Consider the following 18441-nt stretch of genomic DNA (forward strand, 5'->3'; position numbering starts at 1 on the left):
GTTGCCTTTGGCTTTTTTGTGAGCCAGTGGAGACCTAGTCAATGGAGTCTGACTTGTCTTGCCCCAACACACACGGGCCACTTCAGGGCCAAGTGAATCGTGCCCTAAAAACACTTATTTCTTACCATTAATTGTAAGGGCAACCAAAGGTGAATAGCTACACACATGGAAAGTGTGACAAGATGAGTATCACCCAGTCATGCACATCAGCCTCCTTTATGCCAGTGCTGCAGTCACTTTTTCTCTCAGATGACCACTGTTGGCATCTCATCCCAGAAGAACTCCTCAAAAATGTCTTGGGTCATGCTACCTTCCCCTGCAGTAGAATCATTTATTTCTTCCAGGGGGCCTAAAGTGCTATGGAGTAACAAGCTGTAATGACCGAGTTGGAATGAAATATGCTCTTCATCATAGCTTAGTCCCTTTGCATTAAACAGGAAAGAGATTACATGGAAAAAAGCACTTTCTTGTATGCAAAAAAGGAAAATTGCATTTGTTTTCAGTACTTCAACAAAAACCTGACAATTGTCAACTGAAAAGATCCATTTGCAAATGCAGCATTAAAACATCACCTTTTTTTTTAAGTGACAAAAACATACAGAACATAACAAAGTTGCAATCAGCTGTAGGTATAGACTTAACTGATTAAACAAAATTCATCCATGGGTATTATCTAGCTACAACAGGTCCTGTGGTAAACTCTGCAGCTGCCCTCTGGCTGAAGGGCAGCGCTGACTCCCAATGCCATGCTCACCTTTTTGCTCACCACTGCCTCCATAGGAAAGGGCCTGCTACATTGTTTTTGCATGTGGTAGTAAACACTTCTAGGGGGTATGCGTTAGCGCCACAGCCCCCCAACCACTGGCTGCTAAAAATCATGGCTATTTATCCCTTTACCCCTTGCAATTGTGTTCATAAAACCCAGGCCTGAAAGAGATCTAGCCCAGATAAGTATGGAATATAATACACAGTATGCAAGAGCTGCAGCCATCTCTCATTCCCTTCAGTAACTTCTTCCTTGGACTACCCAGCAGCAATTCCCAAGCAAAAGTGGTAAGAGCGGTCCTAACAGCTTATCACATCTGAAGGGTAAAGGACTGTTCCTAAATGTGCTTTTGTTCATGACTAGCACAGTAAAAGTTCATGTCTTGTTAGGAATTTGTAGACACTACTATAATATATCCTTACTGGTTTTTCTTTTCCTAGAGAAGATGTCCTACAAGCTTCCTTCTAAACAGGCCTTCTTTTTCAAACAAATTTTGATTAGGGGTGGTTTCTGTAAATATGATTAACATGAAAACCAGCATTACACTCCCTCTCTTTTCATATGAACAAGATTGCTCCAAAGTAAGGGAACAGGGAAGGAGAACAGCAGAAGGCTTAGTTATGCAAATGAGTGGAATTTATTCCAGCTCATTACTCAGAAATATATATGGTCTGTATAAAATGAAGCATAAGCTGAAAATGCATACTAAGAAGTTGCAAATATTAGTCAAAATATTAGTAAATTAGTGGTAATACTAGTAAAGTAAAAATAAAGATTTGTTTGTAAAGATATTTTATGACCCAAAGGCCTTTCCTAAGGGCATGAAATAAACTTGCATATTTTTAGTTAGTTTCATCCATCTGTCTAGTGAAGCAATCTTGTGGGTCAAGACTTCCATCATCTGTGTTTACTGTATACATAAGATAATAATTTGCAGCCCACAGCTTGATGTAGTCCTGTCTTTCATACCCAGATTCAGTAGTATGCATCCACAAAAATAACTTCTTGCAACACCTCAAAAGGAGAAACTTTTCTGAGAGTGAAGCACAGATCAAATGGTGAGGACAAAGCTGAATAAGGATATTCCACTTGTTCAAAATTGCAAGTCGTACACGAATGAGCAAAACCTGATCATACCTCTCCTTAACTATGTTATTACCAACTAAATACCCATTAAGGAAATTAGCACACTCATCTGAAACACTGCAAGCTGTAGTTACAGACACAGTTTTGACAGTTGTCAGCTGAGAAGAAGGTTTTAAAAGAGAAGAAGCAGTTTGCAATAGAGGTACACTAAATTCCTCTGCCAAAGCCTGAAGTCAGCTGTAGGTCCAGCATAGACCAGTGAGCTCCTAGGTGGAGTGTAAGTTTGGCAGTACGCTTCTTGGCAATCTAAGCTAACCTACATGCCATGCTCTCCAGAAATCATAAATCAAGCTCTCTTTGGATAATGCTGAGCTGTTGGCAAAGGAAAACTGCTACACAATGCTTGTCTCGTGGCCTACACCTACCATCCAGCCCAGCACTGGAGGAATGCATTCAGCAGAACGAGAAGAAATTTAGTAGTAGGAAAACCAACACGCTAAAAAACATGTTTTGTTGTGAAGAAGATTCCCAGGTATCAATCTATTATATTTTGAAACATGTCCTTTGTAAAATACATGGCAAAACATAAGCATTTATCTGGCTGACTAGACTTCCCTCTACCTCACAGTAACAAAGATCTCTAAGTTCTCCAAACCTACACACAGAGAATGTGGGTGGAAAAAAAAAAAAAATTAAGCTGAAGAGGAAGATGAGAGAAGTATGAAAATTAGAAACACATCATCATATCCGAAATTAATTTAAATAGTCCTTGCATATTGACATTAGAAGTATATAAGCTATATATACATCTAAATATGTACATCACTGACGCTCTTCGTTTCTTCTTCATACCTACTTATTTCATTCCCTGCTTCTCAGCCACCAGCAGAATACTGCACTTCTCAGATTGCAAAAACTGCAGCTATATCAAAAAGAAAACACATATACAAAGCTTTACATGAGCCTTTTCAAGGTTTGGATTGTTTTTTCTTTTTCTTAATAAGATACTAATTATTTCTGACCTTTCTTTTCTTTCTGCTTCAGACTGGAACTTGAAGGATGAGAGCACATCCATTCCCAGAAATGCCCCTACGAAGCATCTACAAACAAACCAGAACTGGGAAGTGTAAGAGAGGAAAACCTTCTCTGATGGGACCTCCAGCCTAAACTTTGCTTTCTCAAAAGATTTAGACAGCTTATATACTATTTTGGATTATTTTGGGGGTGTCTATTTTAAGAAAACAGCCCCTCAAATATCCAAACCTTTTAAGGTGCTCATCCATCATGGTGACTGTCTCCCTGGCTGTTTATAGCCATGACTACTGCTGCTGCTTATAAAAGGGTCTGTAGCAAAGGTGGTTCCTGATCCTGACTGCTCGCAATCCAAAACCCTGGACTGATGCAACCAGTCACTAAAAAGACAAATAGGTCTTCGGAGGTATCATCATGAAAGGCAGATGTGTTGCTGTACTTTAGTAATCCCATTGACTTTGTGGGACAAAGTCAATGAGGAATCGTGGTGGTTTCTGTGCCTCTGACATAGGTGGGAGCAGTGGCTCCCAAACAGTGCTGGTAGTCAGAAAAGCAATAGGAGGAGATCTACAGAAACTTATTAAGCAGCTTTTTACCTTTATTGCCTTTGCAACATTTTCAAGGGTGACAATATAAGAACCACTGCATTAAAGAACTAGGGACAGACATGAGGTAAACGCTTACAAGAGTAAGAGATTAACAGTAATGATACATAAGTATTAAGCGTTAAGCTGCCTGCCCACCATGCAGCTCTCCAGAGCCGCACTCGGGAATATTCCTTTCAACATGAAAAAGACAGTGTTAACACCAAAAGTAAGATACATACAGATTATGCAGCCAGAAAAGTTAGATTTTTAGATAGCTGTTTTGGTGGGTAGGAGGGGACACAGCAGAAGCCCTGTAAATACATTCTGCTCATTCCCTGAAACAAGCAACCTTGGGTTGAATCCACCAGCCTTCAGTCAACACAGGACATTAGATCATTTTGTTACAGAAGGAGAGAGAGAACCAATGTCAAAAAAGACCAACAGAAACAATGTAGGGCAAAATTAAGACTGTTCCCAAAATAGTAAGGAAAGAAAAATGAGCCATCACAAATATTTAAGTTGCTTATATAAAGTTTAAAAATAAATTCTGGCATTTGTCCAAGTTCTTGGAAGGGACAAATAAAAACCAGCACTTTGGATAATATTTATTGCTTGCAATTGCTATGGTGTCACAGCACAGTTTCATGCACTATCTCCATTTCAGGGATGCATTTTGCCACAATTGACTACATATGGACTGGTCAAACAGAGATACAGGCAGCACAATCTGCCCCCAGTGTATTTAGCAGGAATGGAAATACCAGAGGTGGAAGCACCATCCCAAACGGCTTAAACACTCACCCATTTCCCCACACCAGAAATATTTAGTGGGTTCAGGAAAGGCTTTGAAAATGTTGTCTCGTGAGTAGGGTCTGCTCTGGTCTCCAGGTGAGGTCCTCACCCCTTGCTGAAGCCTGGGATAGTTTTTGCCATTGATTTCTATTCCCAAGGTTGCAGTGCTTGTGTTTTCTCGACACAGACTGCGGACTGGGCTCCCAAACCTGGCTGCACTCCAGGGCTCAGCCTCTCAAAGCCAGCTCATGATTTTTGCTGCTGCAGTTCGAGAGCGGACAGGGGTAGCTTTCATGGAAATGATCACATGGGTAATATAGGAAAATGGAAACCACCTCCTCCAGCTCCCTTCCTGCAGTCGAGCAGTGGATTGGATGAACGTTTGCGTGTGCCAGGGCCCCCACTGACATCTCCAAGTCACAGGGAGCTCATGGGTTGCCAGTTACAGCTGGAGGTCTCAAGCTTCTTCTTTCACCATGTACTGCAGAGCTCACTGAATGGGGGCAAACCAGCAGCTTTGCCTGGGCAAGCTCCTTCTGACGTGGCGGGGGAGGTCATGCACCACAAATGGGAACTGGACTCGCTCACTTTCACAGGGGTAATATTTTTCATACAAAATTGGGTTTGTTACCATGTGAATTTGTCAGGCTTTTGTACTTTACCAGGGCATGAAGCAATGGTTTTCCCCAGTGGCACATAACCAAAAGAGTGATTCAGAACCACTCAGTTCAATGATTTAAAAGGAGTAGTTTATAGCTATTACAGTTGCACGAAACCACCTGCTTTCTCTGAATAAAGAAAATCCTCATGAGAAAACAATAACAAAAAAGGTTCCACTTCACAATTTTTCATGCTGATCTCAAAGACTTTGTGCCCGAAAGACAGAGCAGAGCTTGAAGAGCAAAAATCAGTTTACAGGTTGTGCTGCTCCAATAAGGTTGCTGCTTCTGCATTTGCAGGAACACTTGCCACATTATTTTTTTTTTTATTATAATTTAAGGACTGAAATCCTCAATGGTTCCTAAAAACATTCAAAGTATCTTACAGACAACCTCAGCTATCCAATCAGTTCTCAAAGCATCCATGATCCACCACTGCCTGTCTCCAGTGAAGTGGGGAGATGCAGGAGGGTAAAAACTTTACATATATTTCAACAGGGGTTTTTTTTTTGTTTTCTTTTTTTTTTTTTCTTTACTCTTTAGAGCACGATGAAGTTTCTGGCTTTTCAATTTTCACATGCTTTCTAGCTCCCAGAGCAAGAGTGCAGAAGCCAAATTTGCATGCAGAGTGATAGAGCTTAGTCTCTTACAAGGAAGGGATTTTAAAGGCCTTTCCATCAGACCTCTGTCCCTATACACTTGGACTTCACCAAACCCACTTTTTCATGGCTGATGGTACATTTCACTTGGTGCTTTCTATACCCTAGCAGGTCAAAAATATGTGAAAGAAGTTATAATTTATATAAGACATACCCTGTATTAACTTACATTCTTTGTTAGTCGTTTCTACTTTTTACACTCTTTTCTTCTCACCAAAGTTACATTAATGTCAGTTCCTTTATAGTCAGTCTTGCCAAATGAGAAGCTGTGTGTCTGCTAATAGGATAAAAATTACTAAGTCATGACAAGTTTAACCAGTTATATTTTTAACTTATTTTGTCATCTAAGGAAGTCTTAAGTGATGCAGTATGTGCGCCAAAAGAAGGAAGTAGTAAATCTACTTTACTCTCACATTAAATTCCTTTAGATTTACAGCTAACTCTTCACATTGCAGTCTAGAATTTAACACTGGCCTGGGTCTTCTCCCAGGACAAAAAAAACCCAACAATATAAACTATTGCAGGATTTTCTTCATTCTCATTATTATTTGTTATTACAGTCAGGCTATCACCCAGTCCTAGCCTCATGGTATTAGGACATTCACATATCACAGAGTAAGACATATTTGGTGCCTTAAAACCTACACATAAATGGAGATTAAAAATGGCTAGAATGACAAGATGGCAATAAAATAATCCAACTTGCACAAAAAGCATGCAAAAGCCATTCATTATTAGGTATTTTTCTGCTTTTCACAAATAGTTTCAAGGAGGACTTTATTTACAGGAAAATGCTCATGTTACACGCATGAGAAATGAACACCAATAGTTACAACTTACGCAGAAAAAGTGGTCAATAACTTGACAATAAAGGCAGAGTAGAAGATCCTCTGGTAAAATTTTCTGTGAAACAACTGAAGTTGCCACGTTATGTTCTTGGCAGAATTTGATCAGAGAAACCTCTCTGGTGCAGTAACACTGAGGTTTTGCTTAAGAATCAATCAGTTAATTATGTTCTATGCAGCCTTTACAATATCCCCTTCTGAAAATTGTTCTTTTAAAGCTGTGTAATTCACATGCAGCAATACAAAATTAACACCAGATGAAAACAAATAGCACGTTACACTGTGAGCCAGCCAAAGGATGCCAACGGAAAAAAAAACCCCCTCAAAATTAAATTGCACATATTCCTAAAATTTTACTACTTCACTGCTTTAAGAATAGCTTTCAAAAGTACACTTAGTTTCAAAGATGATCCTTTTTTTCAAAGCAAAAATGACCACTGAAAGCAAGCACAGTGGCCACAACCATTTGGTGGGAGGAAAGGCCATTGTAAAATCATGATGCACCAAAGTGGAGAAGTGCAAGCTAATTTGCCTAATGTATCCAATCCATAAGAACATCTTGTACATAAAGTCAGAAAACCATCTTAAGCATATGCTGTCAGGTCAAAGACATTGTGGGCAAGCGGAAAACAACTGGAACTCCTGGACAATTACCTATTTCAAATCTCCGGAGGTGCACAGCTAGCATATGACAACATGCAGGTTCCAGGTACAGAATGCTAAACATTCCCTAAAATAACTGGGACTCCAGGAGAGGTCACAGAGCTCTACAAAGGGAATCAATAATTAAAATTATGCAACAAACTGGAAGCCTATGACCAAGAATGTAACTTTTGATCACCAGCACAACCATACCATCTGTAACTACCTCATTGCATATGGAAATGTCAGCGGGTGCATGGGGGTGAGGGTAACAGCACAGGGTATGGGCCTTTCCTCAATTGTTTCTGGACCTCAGATGTTCAAGATTAATTAAGTTCTACAACTCAAGTTATGTAGTGGGGGAGAAAAGGCATTTTCTGCCAAAAAAGCTCTATCCCTGCAACCTATTACTCCCACATTTCTTCAAAGATATTGTCAGGCGCTTTCGATATGAATTAGGCACTGGATTAGTGTTACGTGTTGCCATCCAAACCAAACCAAACACAGCATCTGTAAGAGTCTCCCAGGAGACTCAAGTTTGTTCTGACTATGAGGAGGTTATAGGTTTGGAACACACCCAGAAACCACAGCCAGCAAAATTAATTGTTTTCTTTTTAGCCTAGAGAGGAGTTTTCTATTGGAAGTTGCCTCCAATGTTTCCTGATGAAGTGCCCTGCTCATTCCTTCCTAAAGGTAGCAAAATGAAAGGGTGATAATTTTAGGCACTCCCCAGTTTGGACAGGATAAGCCGACCGTGTACATGTGTGTGTCCGAGATTACCGCACAGACTGATATTCCTCCATGTGTTATAAACAGGAAAACCACTAAGACAAACAAGCTGTTCCCTATTGTAATTTTCTGCAGCAATACTCTAGCATTAAGCGTATTCCCCCTAAGTGTAAATTTGTCCCAAAGAAGTACTAATAAACTTTTACAGCACAATTTGCCATCATGTGTTTAGTTTATATCACTCTGTACAAAAAACAAGCTTAGAAAATTTCTAAAATGGTAGTGTTGCCTTCTTTGTTGCTTTTTTCCACCTGAGAAAACAAGCTCTTTGGTTAACCAGGAGTGCCAGCGAAAGCAAAACTATTCCTATCCATCATTACCTGCCTTTTGAAATGACTTTTCCTAGCACAAAGTGCAGCACCTCTTTTATCTCTGTTTGGCCATTCACTTCCTGAAAGTGCCATCACTGGGAAAGACAATGACTCTTCTCAGACAAAAGCCCCATGGACAGACTCTCCAAACCGTGGGTTCTGGTATCCTCCTCCCTAAAAGAGCCATGCTCCATCCAGGCCTAAATCTGTCCCTCCTCAGTCTCCAAAACATTTAGTCTACAAATGAAATATATTTTTGAGGAACTACAGCATCAGACAAATGCATCGGTGGACAGACAGTAAAGCCAGGCATATACCTGCTACTGAATGTCTAAGAGCAGCAGTGAAGTGTCATGCTTCATTAAGACTTTACATGCAATAAAAGTAATTCTCAACTCTGTTAAAACTTAAGAACTCTACTTGAAAAATAAATTTTATTTCTTTCCCATTACAGAATATTTCAAAGGGACAGGTTTATCAAAGGGCTCAAGATTAAAGATTTGGATCCCTTTAGGGTTTAGCAGGGAACATTACAGTTTAAAAAAGGCAGGTAGAAAGAAATACAAGGTAGGCAAAGCAGAATTTCAGCAGCCACTGTGCTGTAAGCCTACTGACTGAGTCTCACTCAAGATTATATTTATTTCATTTGGGGAGCATAAAAATCTCTCTCCTTGGATTCATGAATATGGTTAAGCAGGCACCTTGTCTGACAGCAGCTCCACCAGAGCAACCAAGTTTCTGCCTGTGCCATAAACAACATACTTGGCCTTTTTCATGCATGCTGGCAAAAGTCGAAAAGCAACAGTGAACTAAAGCAAAATTAGTTACCTTGCTAAAACTTGAAATGGGATGAGGTTTTTTGCTTCATTGTTTTTATAATGGACAAGCTTTGTACAAAGCAGAAAACACTCAGAGATGCTCCAGAACTCCAACCAGAAGGGAGGAGTCATTTGCCAGATAGTTATCTATCAGTGTGAGGGGAAAAAAAAGTTACTTCTTTGAATACCTGGGAAGATGGGCAGAGGAGGAAATCTGGACAAAACCTCTGCCTTCAGCTTACAGCTGAAAACCTCCCACTGGCCTCAGGACACAAGACCCTTGGGGTTACCAAACAGTCCTACTAGCTACACTGCCTAGTAAAACACTTCCATGCAGTTAATAGCACAATATCTGCTGCAATTTGCTCTCCCATGTAGCTGCACTACCAGCCCTAGCAGATCTTACAGCACTTAACTATTTGCAGCACAGGCCACCTTGAAAGGATGCTAATGCCAGGTGTATTTGCAGTTTCATTTTAGCCACGCTGTGTAGGACAGTTTCGAACTTGAGTATAAGCTCATCCTTGAAAGACAATCTTACTTGCTTTTGGTGAACCTTGCAAAAACCTTTGGAAAAGCCAAAGGCAACTCCATGGTCATTAATAGTATTTAAGTCTTGATACAGTTAAAGCTCAGCTGAAAGACGTCAGTCTTCCCACCAACTCCTAATACTCTTTCTGGTACATCTAAATCCCTGTACTTAAGAGGCAATGAAAAGGAACCCAGAGTTATGCAGCTAACAACTGTTCTTCCCTTGCCCATATGAGCTACTCAGGAAAAAATGCAGCTTCTCTTCTCCCTGCCTTATTTTTCAAGGTGAGACAGCTCTACACAGTGCTGGTCAGGGTGTATCTGAAAGGAGAGGGCTGATCACTTTACAACTGAGTAAGGCAACAGAAAACACTGTATTTATTTTGCTAAGATTATATTTATATTGCTCTGCTGGAGGGGAGACAGCCTGTGCTAATAGATTATGAGCACACTTTGCGCAGTTTTGGAAAACAGAATTGTTCCAGAAAGTATGCTTCTGTAAATAAACCTCTGCGCTTCATGATCACCCAACCTATCCCAGAGCCCTTTAAGGCTGAACTTATGCTATGACTGCATCTGGCTCAGCCTTACAGTTTCTCCAGTTGGCTCAGCAAAAGGGGGGGGGGAAGAAAAAAAAAGATATGAAACATCAAAAAGGAACAAACCCAAAGATGTCAACTCTGCTCTTGGTCTTAGTGCTGAATCTCACTGCAGTCATCATTCCTGGCAAAACTACACAGCAGCTTTCGTCTTTCTTGCAGCAACTATAAACTTCCTGCTGAAAGCTGGAAAAGGTCACTACTCCCTCCGCCCAGTGGTCCAAACCTTGTGAAATTCTAGATAACTGTGACTAAGTTTTCATAGCTGTTGCTGCTGTGGAAGGAGTCTCTGACTCAAGTGTTAGCTGCTGACTTGCTCTGATTTCTCTCCTCTCCCAAGGAGAGGTGAGCAGAACCAGATAGGTCACTACCGAGAGGAACTGCCCCTGCTGAGGGACTGGTTTTCACCTCTTCCTCCTCAAAGCAGTGGTTATTGTCCATGTCCAATACGCGATCCATCACTTGCAGCACCAGCATCCCAGGAAAGACCTCGCCATATGTGAGCAACCAGGCTCAGCCTGGAGCCACCAAACCTAATTTGAGTGCTTCAGCAGTAAGCTCTGCTGATAACCCCTCCCCTCCAAAAGGCTCCGCATTGACAGTATGGGAGAAACGAGTCCCATTAAAAAAAAACAAAACACAAAAAACAAAAAAAAACAAACCCCCCCCCCCCCCAAACCCCACAAAAAACCAACACCACACTTCATTATAAGCTCTGGAGCATCTCTGGCTGTCTCTTTTTATCCTGTAACACCACCAGCCAAACCTTAACATAGACATGCTAATTCACAGGCAGACAACTTTCAGAAGAAAGTTCATCTTGCAAATGATCAAAATTATACCATCTCTGCATCACATGTGATGGTGAGACTGAATGCTTTGCTACCCATACTCTAGAAAAAAACAGGTTACTATAATACTAGATATAATACTAGATACTAGAATAAAAGACTTCAATACACACATCCCCCTCAGAAAAGAACAAACAGCTACAGAGGCAGAAACAATCGCAACCACAGACAGTGACTAAAATTGACAAGCGCTAGAGATGAAGTTGTGTAAGATCAGCAGCCCAGAGCATCTTTAGACACCTGAGGTAACAGTGATGCACAGCAGACAAAGGCCAGAAACATACTTCTAAAAAGGCAGTTTTGGCTACAGAATTCAGTGGCGAACAAAACAGCTGTGCAATTTCTGCTGAAAAAGTGGCATTTTATTCCAAACGTGCCTGTACAAACACAGCACAAGCTTCTCACCTACACATGGTTATGAAAAGTCTTTGGTATCACCACTCCTCTGTTGCTTCTCAGCACCATCCTCCCCATAAGCTATGACTGGATCCATTAAGAGTTAATACGATGAGCAACATGAGACTGCTTAAAACAACCAGACAGTCACCAAGATAAAGATCTCTGGAAAAAATAAATGCTGTGTCTGGTTTAATCATGTGCCAGGACTGCTGATGGTGTTTGAAGCTATTACAACGTTCACTCTGCACACAAACAGCAGTGACTGGTAGCAACAGGCAGCCCAGCTGGCCAGCCCACAGTGGAGTACGAAACCAGGCAGTGCTGCTTTAATAAATGCAGGAATCGTACAATGGGCTTTCACTATCATCACCATTACACCTTTGTGATAAATCAAGGAAGACAAGATATGACCCTGCATAAATCTGCAGGCACAAGGTGCTTTGCTGTCTGCATCAAATTCTCTCATCCTATCCACAGGCAAATCTATCCTAAATATTAGGGGAGCCCACGTGAGCAGGAAACAACCAGGGCAGTTACTGGAAACGGGAAACTATTTCCTCAGAGCTGATGCCCTGATCACAGCAGGTCTTAAACACACAGCTCAAGTCTTCTGAGCGCCATCAAATGAGTGTAGATCCCAAGAGAAAACTTTACATTTCAGCTGCAGGCCCAGATATCAAGTTTAAGGAGATACTTGTAAAGCCTCCAAACCCACTTATTTTCTTCATCTTTTCTGTTTCTACCGACTTCTGTGCCTCTGCTCCTTAGTACCGCATTCCATTTTCTCACGTTTGTTTGCTGTTCCTTCTACCAAAAAGCAAATCCATTAAAAAAAAAAAGTTTATCAGATTTAAACTTTTGCTTCATTTTCCTCCAGCAAAATTGATGGAAGCTTACCACATAATGTATTTATCTCCTGTTACTAGTTTTATCACCGATGAAGACTGGCAGCATCAGATCCCTGGGTGGCCAGAGAAGGAACTGTCCAGCAGCAGAGCACCTCCCAGGAGACAGCTGGGATCTGCTATGCACCCACATAAGAAAAGCAGCAATGTTCCTGAACTTCACAATTAATATCCACTTGCACCAGCTGTCCATTTTCTACTGCACATATCCGTCAAACCTCCAAAGGTTTTTAAATTAAAACAAATGCAGCTTTTGCAGATGATACCTGAGGCGCTGTGAGTATTGGAATTACTGCCTGGGTACACTGAAGAATTAAAGTTTCTTAATGAGAAATCATCAAACAGGTTCCTGGGGGTGGAGGGGAAGAATCAGAAAACTGCATCTCTCCTCTACTTCCCCATGCCCACTACAAAACCAAACTCAAAGCATTTTGAAGTCCCAAAGCATTTCCATTTCATTCTCTGTTCTCAAACAGAAAAACACACTTTCTCATGTATTACCATAATTCTACTAACTTGAACTGTAATTCAGTAGCCTGCCTTGTACAAGATCAAGGTCTGAGCTACACATATCCTACAAACCTTCTGAGATCCATTTATATCAGTCACACAGTTATGAAGAATGACAGACTTTAATACTCAAATTCATTAGCAGCGATAAGAACAGTAGCTCCTGTCCTGAGAGGGGACCACAAACAGGAAAGGAGTCAAGCTCAAAACATTGAGACTTATCGATTGCAAAACAATATAATGATTATGTCTATCAGTTTATTTGCAGCCTGCAACTCTTTCAGTGCTCTGTTTCACTCGGGTCTCTTGAGATCAAATCTGTCAAAAGAAATTGCAGCAAGCTTGTATAGGTCTAGTGTTTCCATGACTTTTCTCAGTCCTTCTGTTTTATGCCTCCAACATGCTAGAACTACATGTTTGTAAGACAATGTCATCCAGCAAGGCACGGCACAGACTTTCACTTAACTAACACAACCTAGAGCTCTGCTGTGTGCCATTTGGACTGGACACCTTGTTTACTTAGTAAGGTTTGTCAAGCTAGAACATGAGGTCATGCACAAGTCCAAACAGCTTCTCTGTCCTTGATCACAGGCAGTCCAGAACTGACATTGTCATGTAACCGTATAAACCTATTTGTCACCGGGGATTCAAATGAACAATAATAAAGTAAACAGATTAAGGATGCAACTGTAAACAACCCAATTTTCCATGGAGGCAAATTCATCAGGCATACAGTAAAATAAAAGGAAGGAAGAAAGCCTAAGTGAAATACTTCATATATTTTAAGCCCACGTCTTTTATCACCCATTTCATCACAAAACTATGCAATCAAGGAGATTTCCGCTTGGAGTTTGGGAAGGTTTTTTTGGTTTTCAGGGTTTTTGTTTTTGTTTTACTAGCTGTTACTTAAGGATAGCAGTGAAAGATCATGACCCCATTTCCAATCCTCCGAAGTCTGCAGGGCTCTCTTTGATGTTTCTAATGACATGTAGCCTCGTGGATCATATCACCTTTCCCATGAAAGCACAGGGATTATCTTTCTCCACTACTTCGCATTCTCCCTTTCACGAACAAACACCACTTCCTGCTATTCTTCCAACTGTGAAAAATAGCTGCTTACATCATATAGAAAGCCAGTAGCCTTGTTTGTTAACCAGCTGTTTTGCTTTAAGTTGTTGGTATTTTTAAACACGTTTAAAAGTTTCTCTTGCCTATAAAAGTCAATTTCCCAGGAATTCCCCAGAAAAATAGTTCTTACCTTTGCATTCCCAACATCAGCTAGAAATGTTACAATAAATAAAATAGTTTTCTGGGCATGTGTTGCCCTTTAACAAATTCTGCGCAGTACCCAAAAACTACAACAGGACTAATGTGAAAGAAATCATTATTGGGATAAGATAGAAAGGGACATGTTACTTTTCATCTGAACTCAATACATTAAAGCTTAACCAGATGTGCTCATTTGAGAAAGACCTGAATTTGTAAACTCACAGCCACATTTTCTAAGTAATGGTAACCTCATATGTCTACATTTTATTTAATGAACTTTTCCACAACAGAAAGTAAAGGTTGTTACAGAAACAAAAAAAACACAGAAGATACCTAGACTCTTCCCAGAAATCCACACAACAGAACATCATTTCCTCCTTGGTGGTCCCTTTATTTATTTTATTTTCTCTCAACAGCCACACACAAAATGTTGATAAAGTCAAAGGATTAATTTTATCTCCCGTTCTCACAGTTTTTAGGTACAAAGAAGCTTCCTGGAAAAGTTTATACATTTAGGGATGTCTGGACCTGCTTGATTCTCAAAACAAGACAGTGCCAAGTGATATCCACTGCATTTAGGTCATACTATGGGAATATGTCCTTCAGTAAGGAGGATATGCAACTCAGCCACACCACCATATTGCCTCATACTGCCATCTAGATTAGTGATACAGATTAGTGCTTGTGAGACATACATGGTTTAAAAGATAAATCTCCTTCCTATATAATTTTCAAATCCATTCTGTAAATTTCTCAGCTGAGAAGAAAACTATTGTGCTTACTTTGCAAACAGAATGGCACCTGGACGACATTTCTTCAACAACAGCTACCAAGCGAAGATAACTACAGTCCTAGCAGACCCTGGACCAAGAGTTTGTCACAGGAAGAAGAGACCTTATCTATGTCCCAGCACGTCTGGAAAGCACTCTGTATCCCTAGGACCATGACACGTATGAAATTAAGTTATCCCACTGCTATTTTCAAGCCCAGATGAAATCCAGGGTACTCTTTAAACCCAAGAGCCCAATTGCTTCAGGACAGACCCCATGTTATCCTGCCATTCCCATGCAGATTGCATCACCAGCCCCTTGAGCAGTCAGACCTTACACAAAACTAAACACTAAACCTGCTGCTCCTGCCAAAACAAAGCTTTGCCTCCTTATTTTGAGTATTACAAGTGTAGCAACAAACCAAGCCAAAAGAAGAAAGAAATGCCCTGCAAATGTGCCTGATCAAAACTAAATAAAATACATATTCCTGGCACCAGGTGTTGAAGGCCCAATGGTACTCAGACTGACAAATCATGCCAAGCAAGAAGTTCTGAGCTTCCACCCAAAAAACTTCATCCACCTGTCAGGAAAACAAAGAACATCTGAAGCCAAGCAGCACTGCTGTAATTGGTTGAATATTTAAAAAAAAAACAAAACCAAGAGTGGAATTGCAGTGAGGCCAATGTAAGGACAGGAATGAACCAACCTTGACATATGCTAGGTAATGCTCGCACTTTTCCTGCATGTACGATAGTTGTAACTTCTCTGTGATCTGGCCCACTGTCTCTCCAGAAGTCACAAAGTAAACTCTGGGTTGCTGGCTCTTTTCCTTCTTTGCCACATCAGCAGTCAAGTTATAATTCAAACCTGTTTTAAAAAGGAAGAAGAAGAAAACAAAGGATGTCAGTGAACAATAGTTATTTTCTAGCCACCTATCAATGGATCCTGTTGCCCCCGGGGCATGTGTGCTTGAAGAAAGGTCAACTCATGCAGGCCCTCAATCAATCACTACATTTCCTGTGGCTGCATGAAACCAAATCCAATTGCTAACATACTCCCAGGTTTCATGTCACTATGTTCCCCAGCCCATCCTTTCCCATAGGAAATGATGTGTAAAAATACATCTAGACACACACACTTAAAAAAAAAAAAAAATAAAAGATGCTTAAACTATGTTGCTAACAGAAAAAGCAAAAACATAAGATAAACAGCAGCAGCAACCTCAAGCTTTGTTTTCCTTCTAGAACAGCACAAACCATGCAAATGTCAACCAGGATGTGGCACTTCCTGACAATTACTTTTGTTGATTTGCAGTCAGCTTAGCATTTAGACCTTAACTAGAGGTCGCTGCCTTGCACTCAGTATCCCCCCTCTTAGATGTTACACATCCCTGGCAGTTTATAGAAGACATACCCAGAGACTAATGAGCTGTATCTCTGTAAATCCTGTTTCCTGCTGTTCTACAGGATAGGCAGCTTAACACAATCGGTTGGTTTGTGACTGGATGTATCTGTGCCCAAAAGAAAACTCATTTGTTCCCTGAAGTAGTTGTAGTGATTGAATAAACCAAGCTGCCTATACCTTTCCTGTTGGTAAATGCAACAACAGGAGCAATGAAACTGCAACGAAGCATGAACACGTGTTCTGCTGCTGTCTACAGACAAGGGAAACACTGGCTATAAGGTCCTTTCACTCATCACAGACCCACCACCTGTAATGATTTCAGCTGCTATCAAGGCAATAATGGGAATACCATGAGATTGGCTCACTATAAATGGCTTAACTAGTTGATAGTCTTTGTAAACAACAGCCAGCACCAGCTCCTGTGCTGATTCATTACATAAGTAGGGTGCTTGCCAAATTACTGCTTTGGCTTTTATTTGTGTTTTAAGTCCTAAATGATTGATACCAGATAAAATGCTCCTGATAAATGTAAACTTTTTTAAAGCCAGAATTTTATAAACAATCAATGTAAATGTAACACATTCCTGGACTGAGTAATTCAATACCAAATTTCAGCAAGGGGTCTTTGCTGGGTTTTTGTTGTGGTTTTATTTGGTTTTGTGGTGGTGGTTTGTTGTTTGGGTTTTTTTTAAATCCATGAAAATCCTAATCTTGCTAAATTAACACTGCTGCCAATGCTACCACCTGCAATCATTTCTCCATCAAAATTTCACTACGTTGAAGAATTTATTTAATGATATTGTAAAACTTGGTACAAAAGTCTCTGTGAACATTCACAATCCACATAATTCAAACAGACCTCGCTTCCATTTGCATTGTGTTGCATTCTGATGAAAAGCTCACTCACAAGTTCACGCAATGTAACTAGAGACATACCCCAGGTAGTAACAAAAGCCACAGCTGAGGAATCAGCCTAACTACCATCACAGGGCTCCACCTGAACTTTTTCCGCTTGCATTGGCAGCATAACTTGCTTAGAAGGACAATGCCTTGAAAGCATTGCAAATTCTGACAAGCTCAGCACCAAAAAACTCTCACTGAAGTAGTGTTTGCTCAGTCCCACTAAAGAGCACCACCTAAACAGAAACACAGGGTTTAGTCTGTTTAAAATCCCAGCAGTCTCTCTCAATGTTCTTTTCTTTCTTTAAAGTGTGCACATCCCACACCCATCCCCAATTGTCTCCCTTCCGCTTTCAAGACCTCACATGCATGCACACATGCTGAGATCTGCACCGCATCCCAAGAATAAAGACAAGAAAACCCGTTAGCAAAACCAGGCCCTGCGTAGGCAGAGGCAAAAAGCCTCAGGGGGCGATGCAGCCCTCTTCAAAGGAGGAGCACCAAATGAAGGCAGGGCTGCAGATCTTGCAGGGGCACCTGGGGAGGCTCGGAGGCTCTCCAAAGGAAGCACGATGTATTACTGACACTGAACAATTCCTCGCTGCAGGCGCAGAGACGCATCCCAACGTGCGCCCTGTACCAGGCCTCCGAGCAAAGCGATCCCAGCTACTGTCTCTCCAAAACAGCAGTGGATGTTTTCAATCAGGCAGCACAGTTCCCGTCCTCCCCCGCCACCTCCCCTTTATTTTGACAACTTGTTTCTATGTTATATCCAATGATATCACATCAGTGGAAAAACTGAAATATCATGAGTAAGTTTTTTTGAGTTTCGGGTGGTTTTTTTCCCCAGCTTCATTGCTTCCAAAAAGCAACCAGGGAGGGGAGATAACTGGCCAAACTTAGCACTGCTGGTGGTGTAAGTTCCTCCTGCTCACTCCAGTAGGAGATCAGGAGACAAGATTTTGCTAGCAAATTAACTCTTGCGGGTAATGCCTTCAAATATTTGTCCAGCAGCTTTAAGCAGGTCTGGTTAGAAATGCATCTGGGGATATGCCCACCCAACTTCACATGATCAAAATAAAATTCTGGCATGGATTTCATGAGCTCAGATGAAGGGCTTGATTTTTCTAATGACTATTCCTTTTCCGTAACTGAAGTTAAATGCCTAAAAGCTTCAATAACAGCTCCCCCTGAGAAATTTTTGGTCATACCTGCAAGAGGACCACCAGCCAGCAGACCAGGCAAGTTACTGCAGCCAGTAACAGACAAACCAAGTAAATGGCAGAAGGCATTTTATAATGGATTTTCATCCTAAGT

General features: G+C 40.9%; 1 protein-coding gene across 1 annotated transcript in view; it reads right to left on the bottom strand.

The window, feature by feature from the left end:
• ITGA9 (integrin subunit alpha 9) overlaps nucleotides 1-18441 on the bottom strand; it is a 230939-nt gene that overhangs the window by 162490 nt on the left and 50008 nt on the right. Inside the window, exon 15 of the mRNA XM_075053853.1 lies at nucleotides 15527-15687. Within this exon, the coding sequence (XP_074909954.1) occupies nucleotides 15527-15687 (161 nt within the window). The remainder of the gene's footprint in view (nucleotides 1-15526; nucleotides 15688-18441) is intronic.

Source organism: Buteo buteo, chromosome 2 (assembly GCF_964188355.1).
Source record: "Buteo buteo chromosome 2, bButBut1.hap1.1, whole genome shotgun sequence".
Lineage (NCBI taxonomy): Eukaryota > Metazoa > Chordata > Aves > Accipitriformes > Accipitridae > Buteo > Buteo buteo.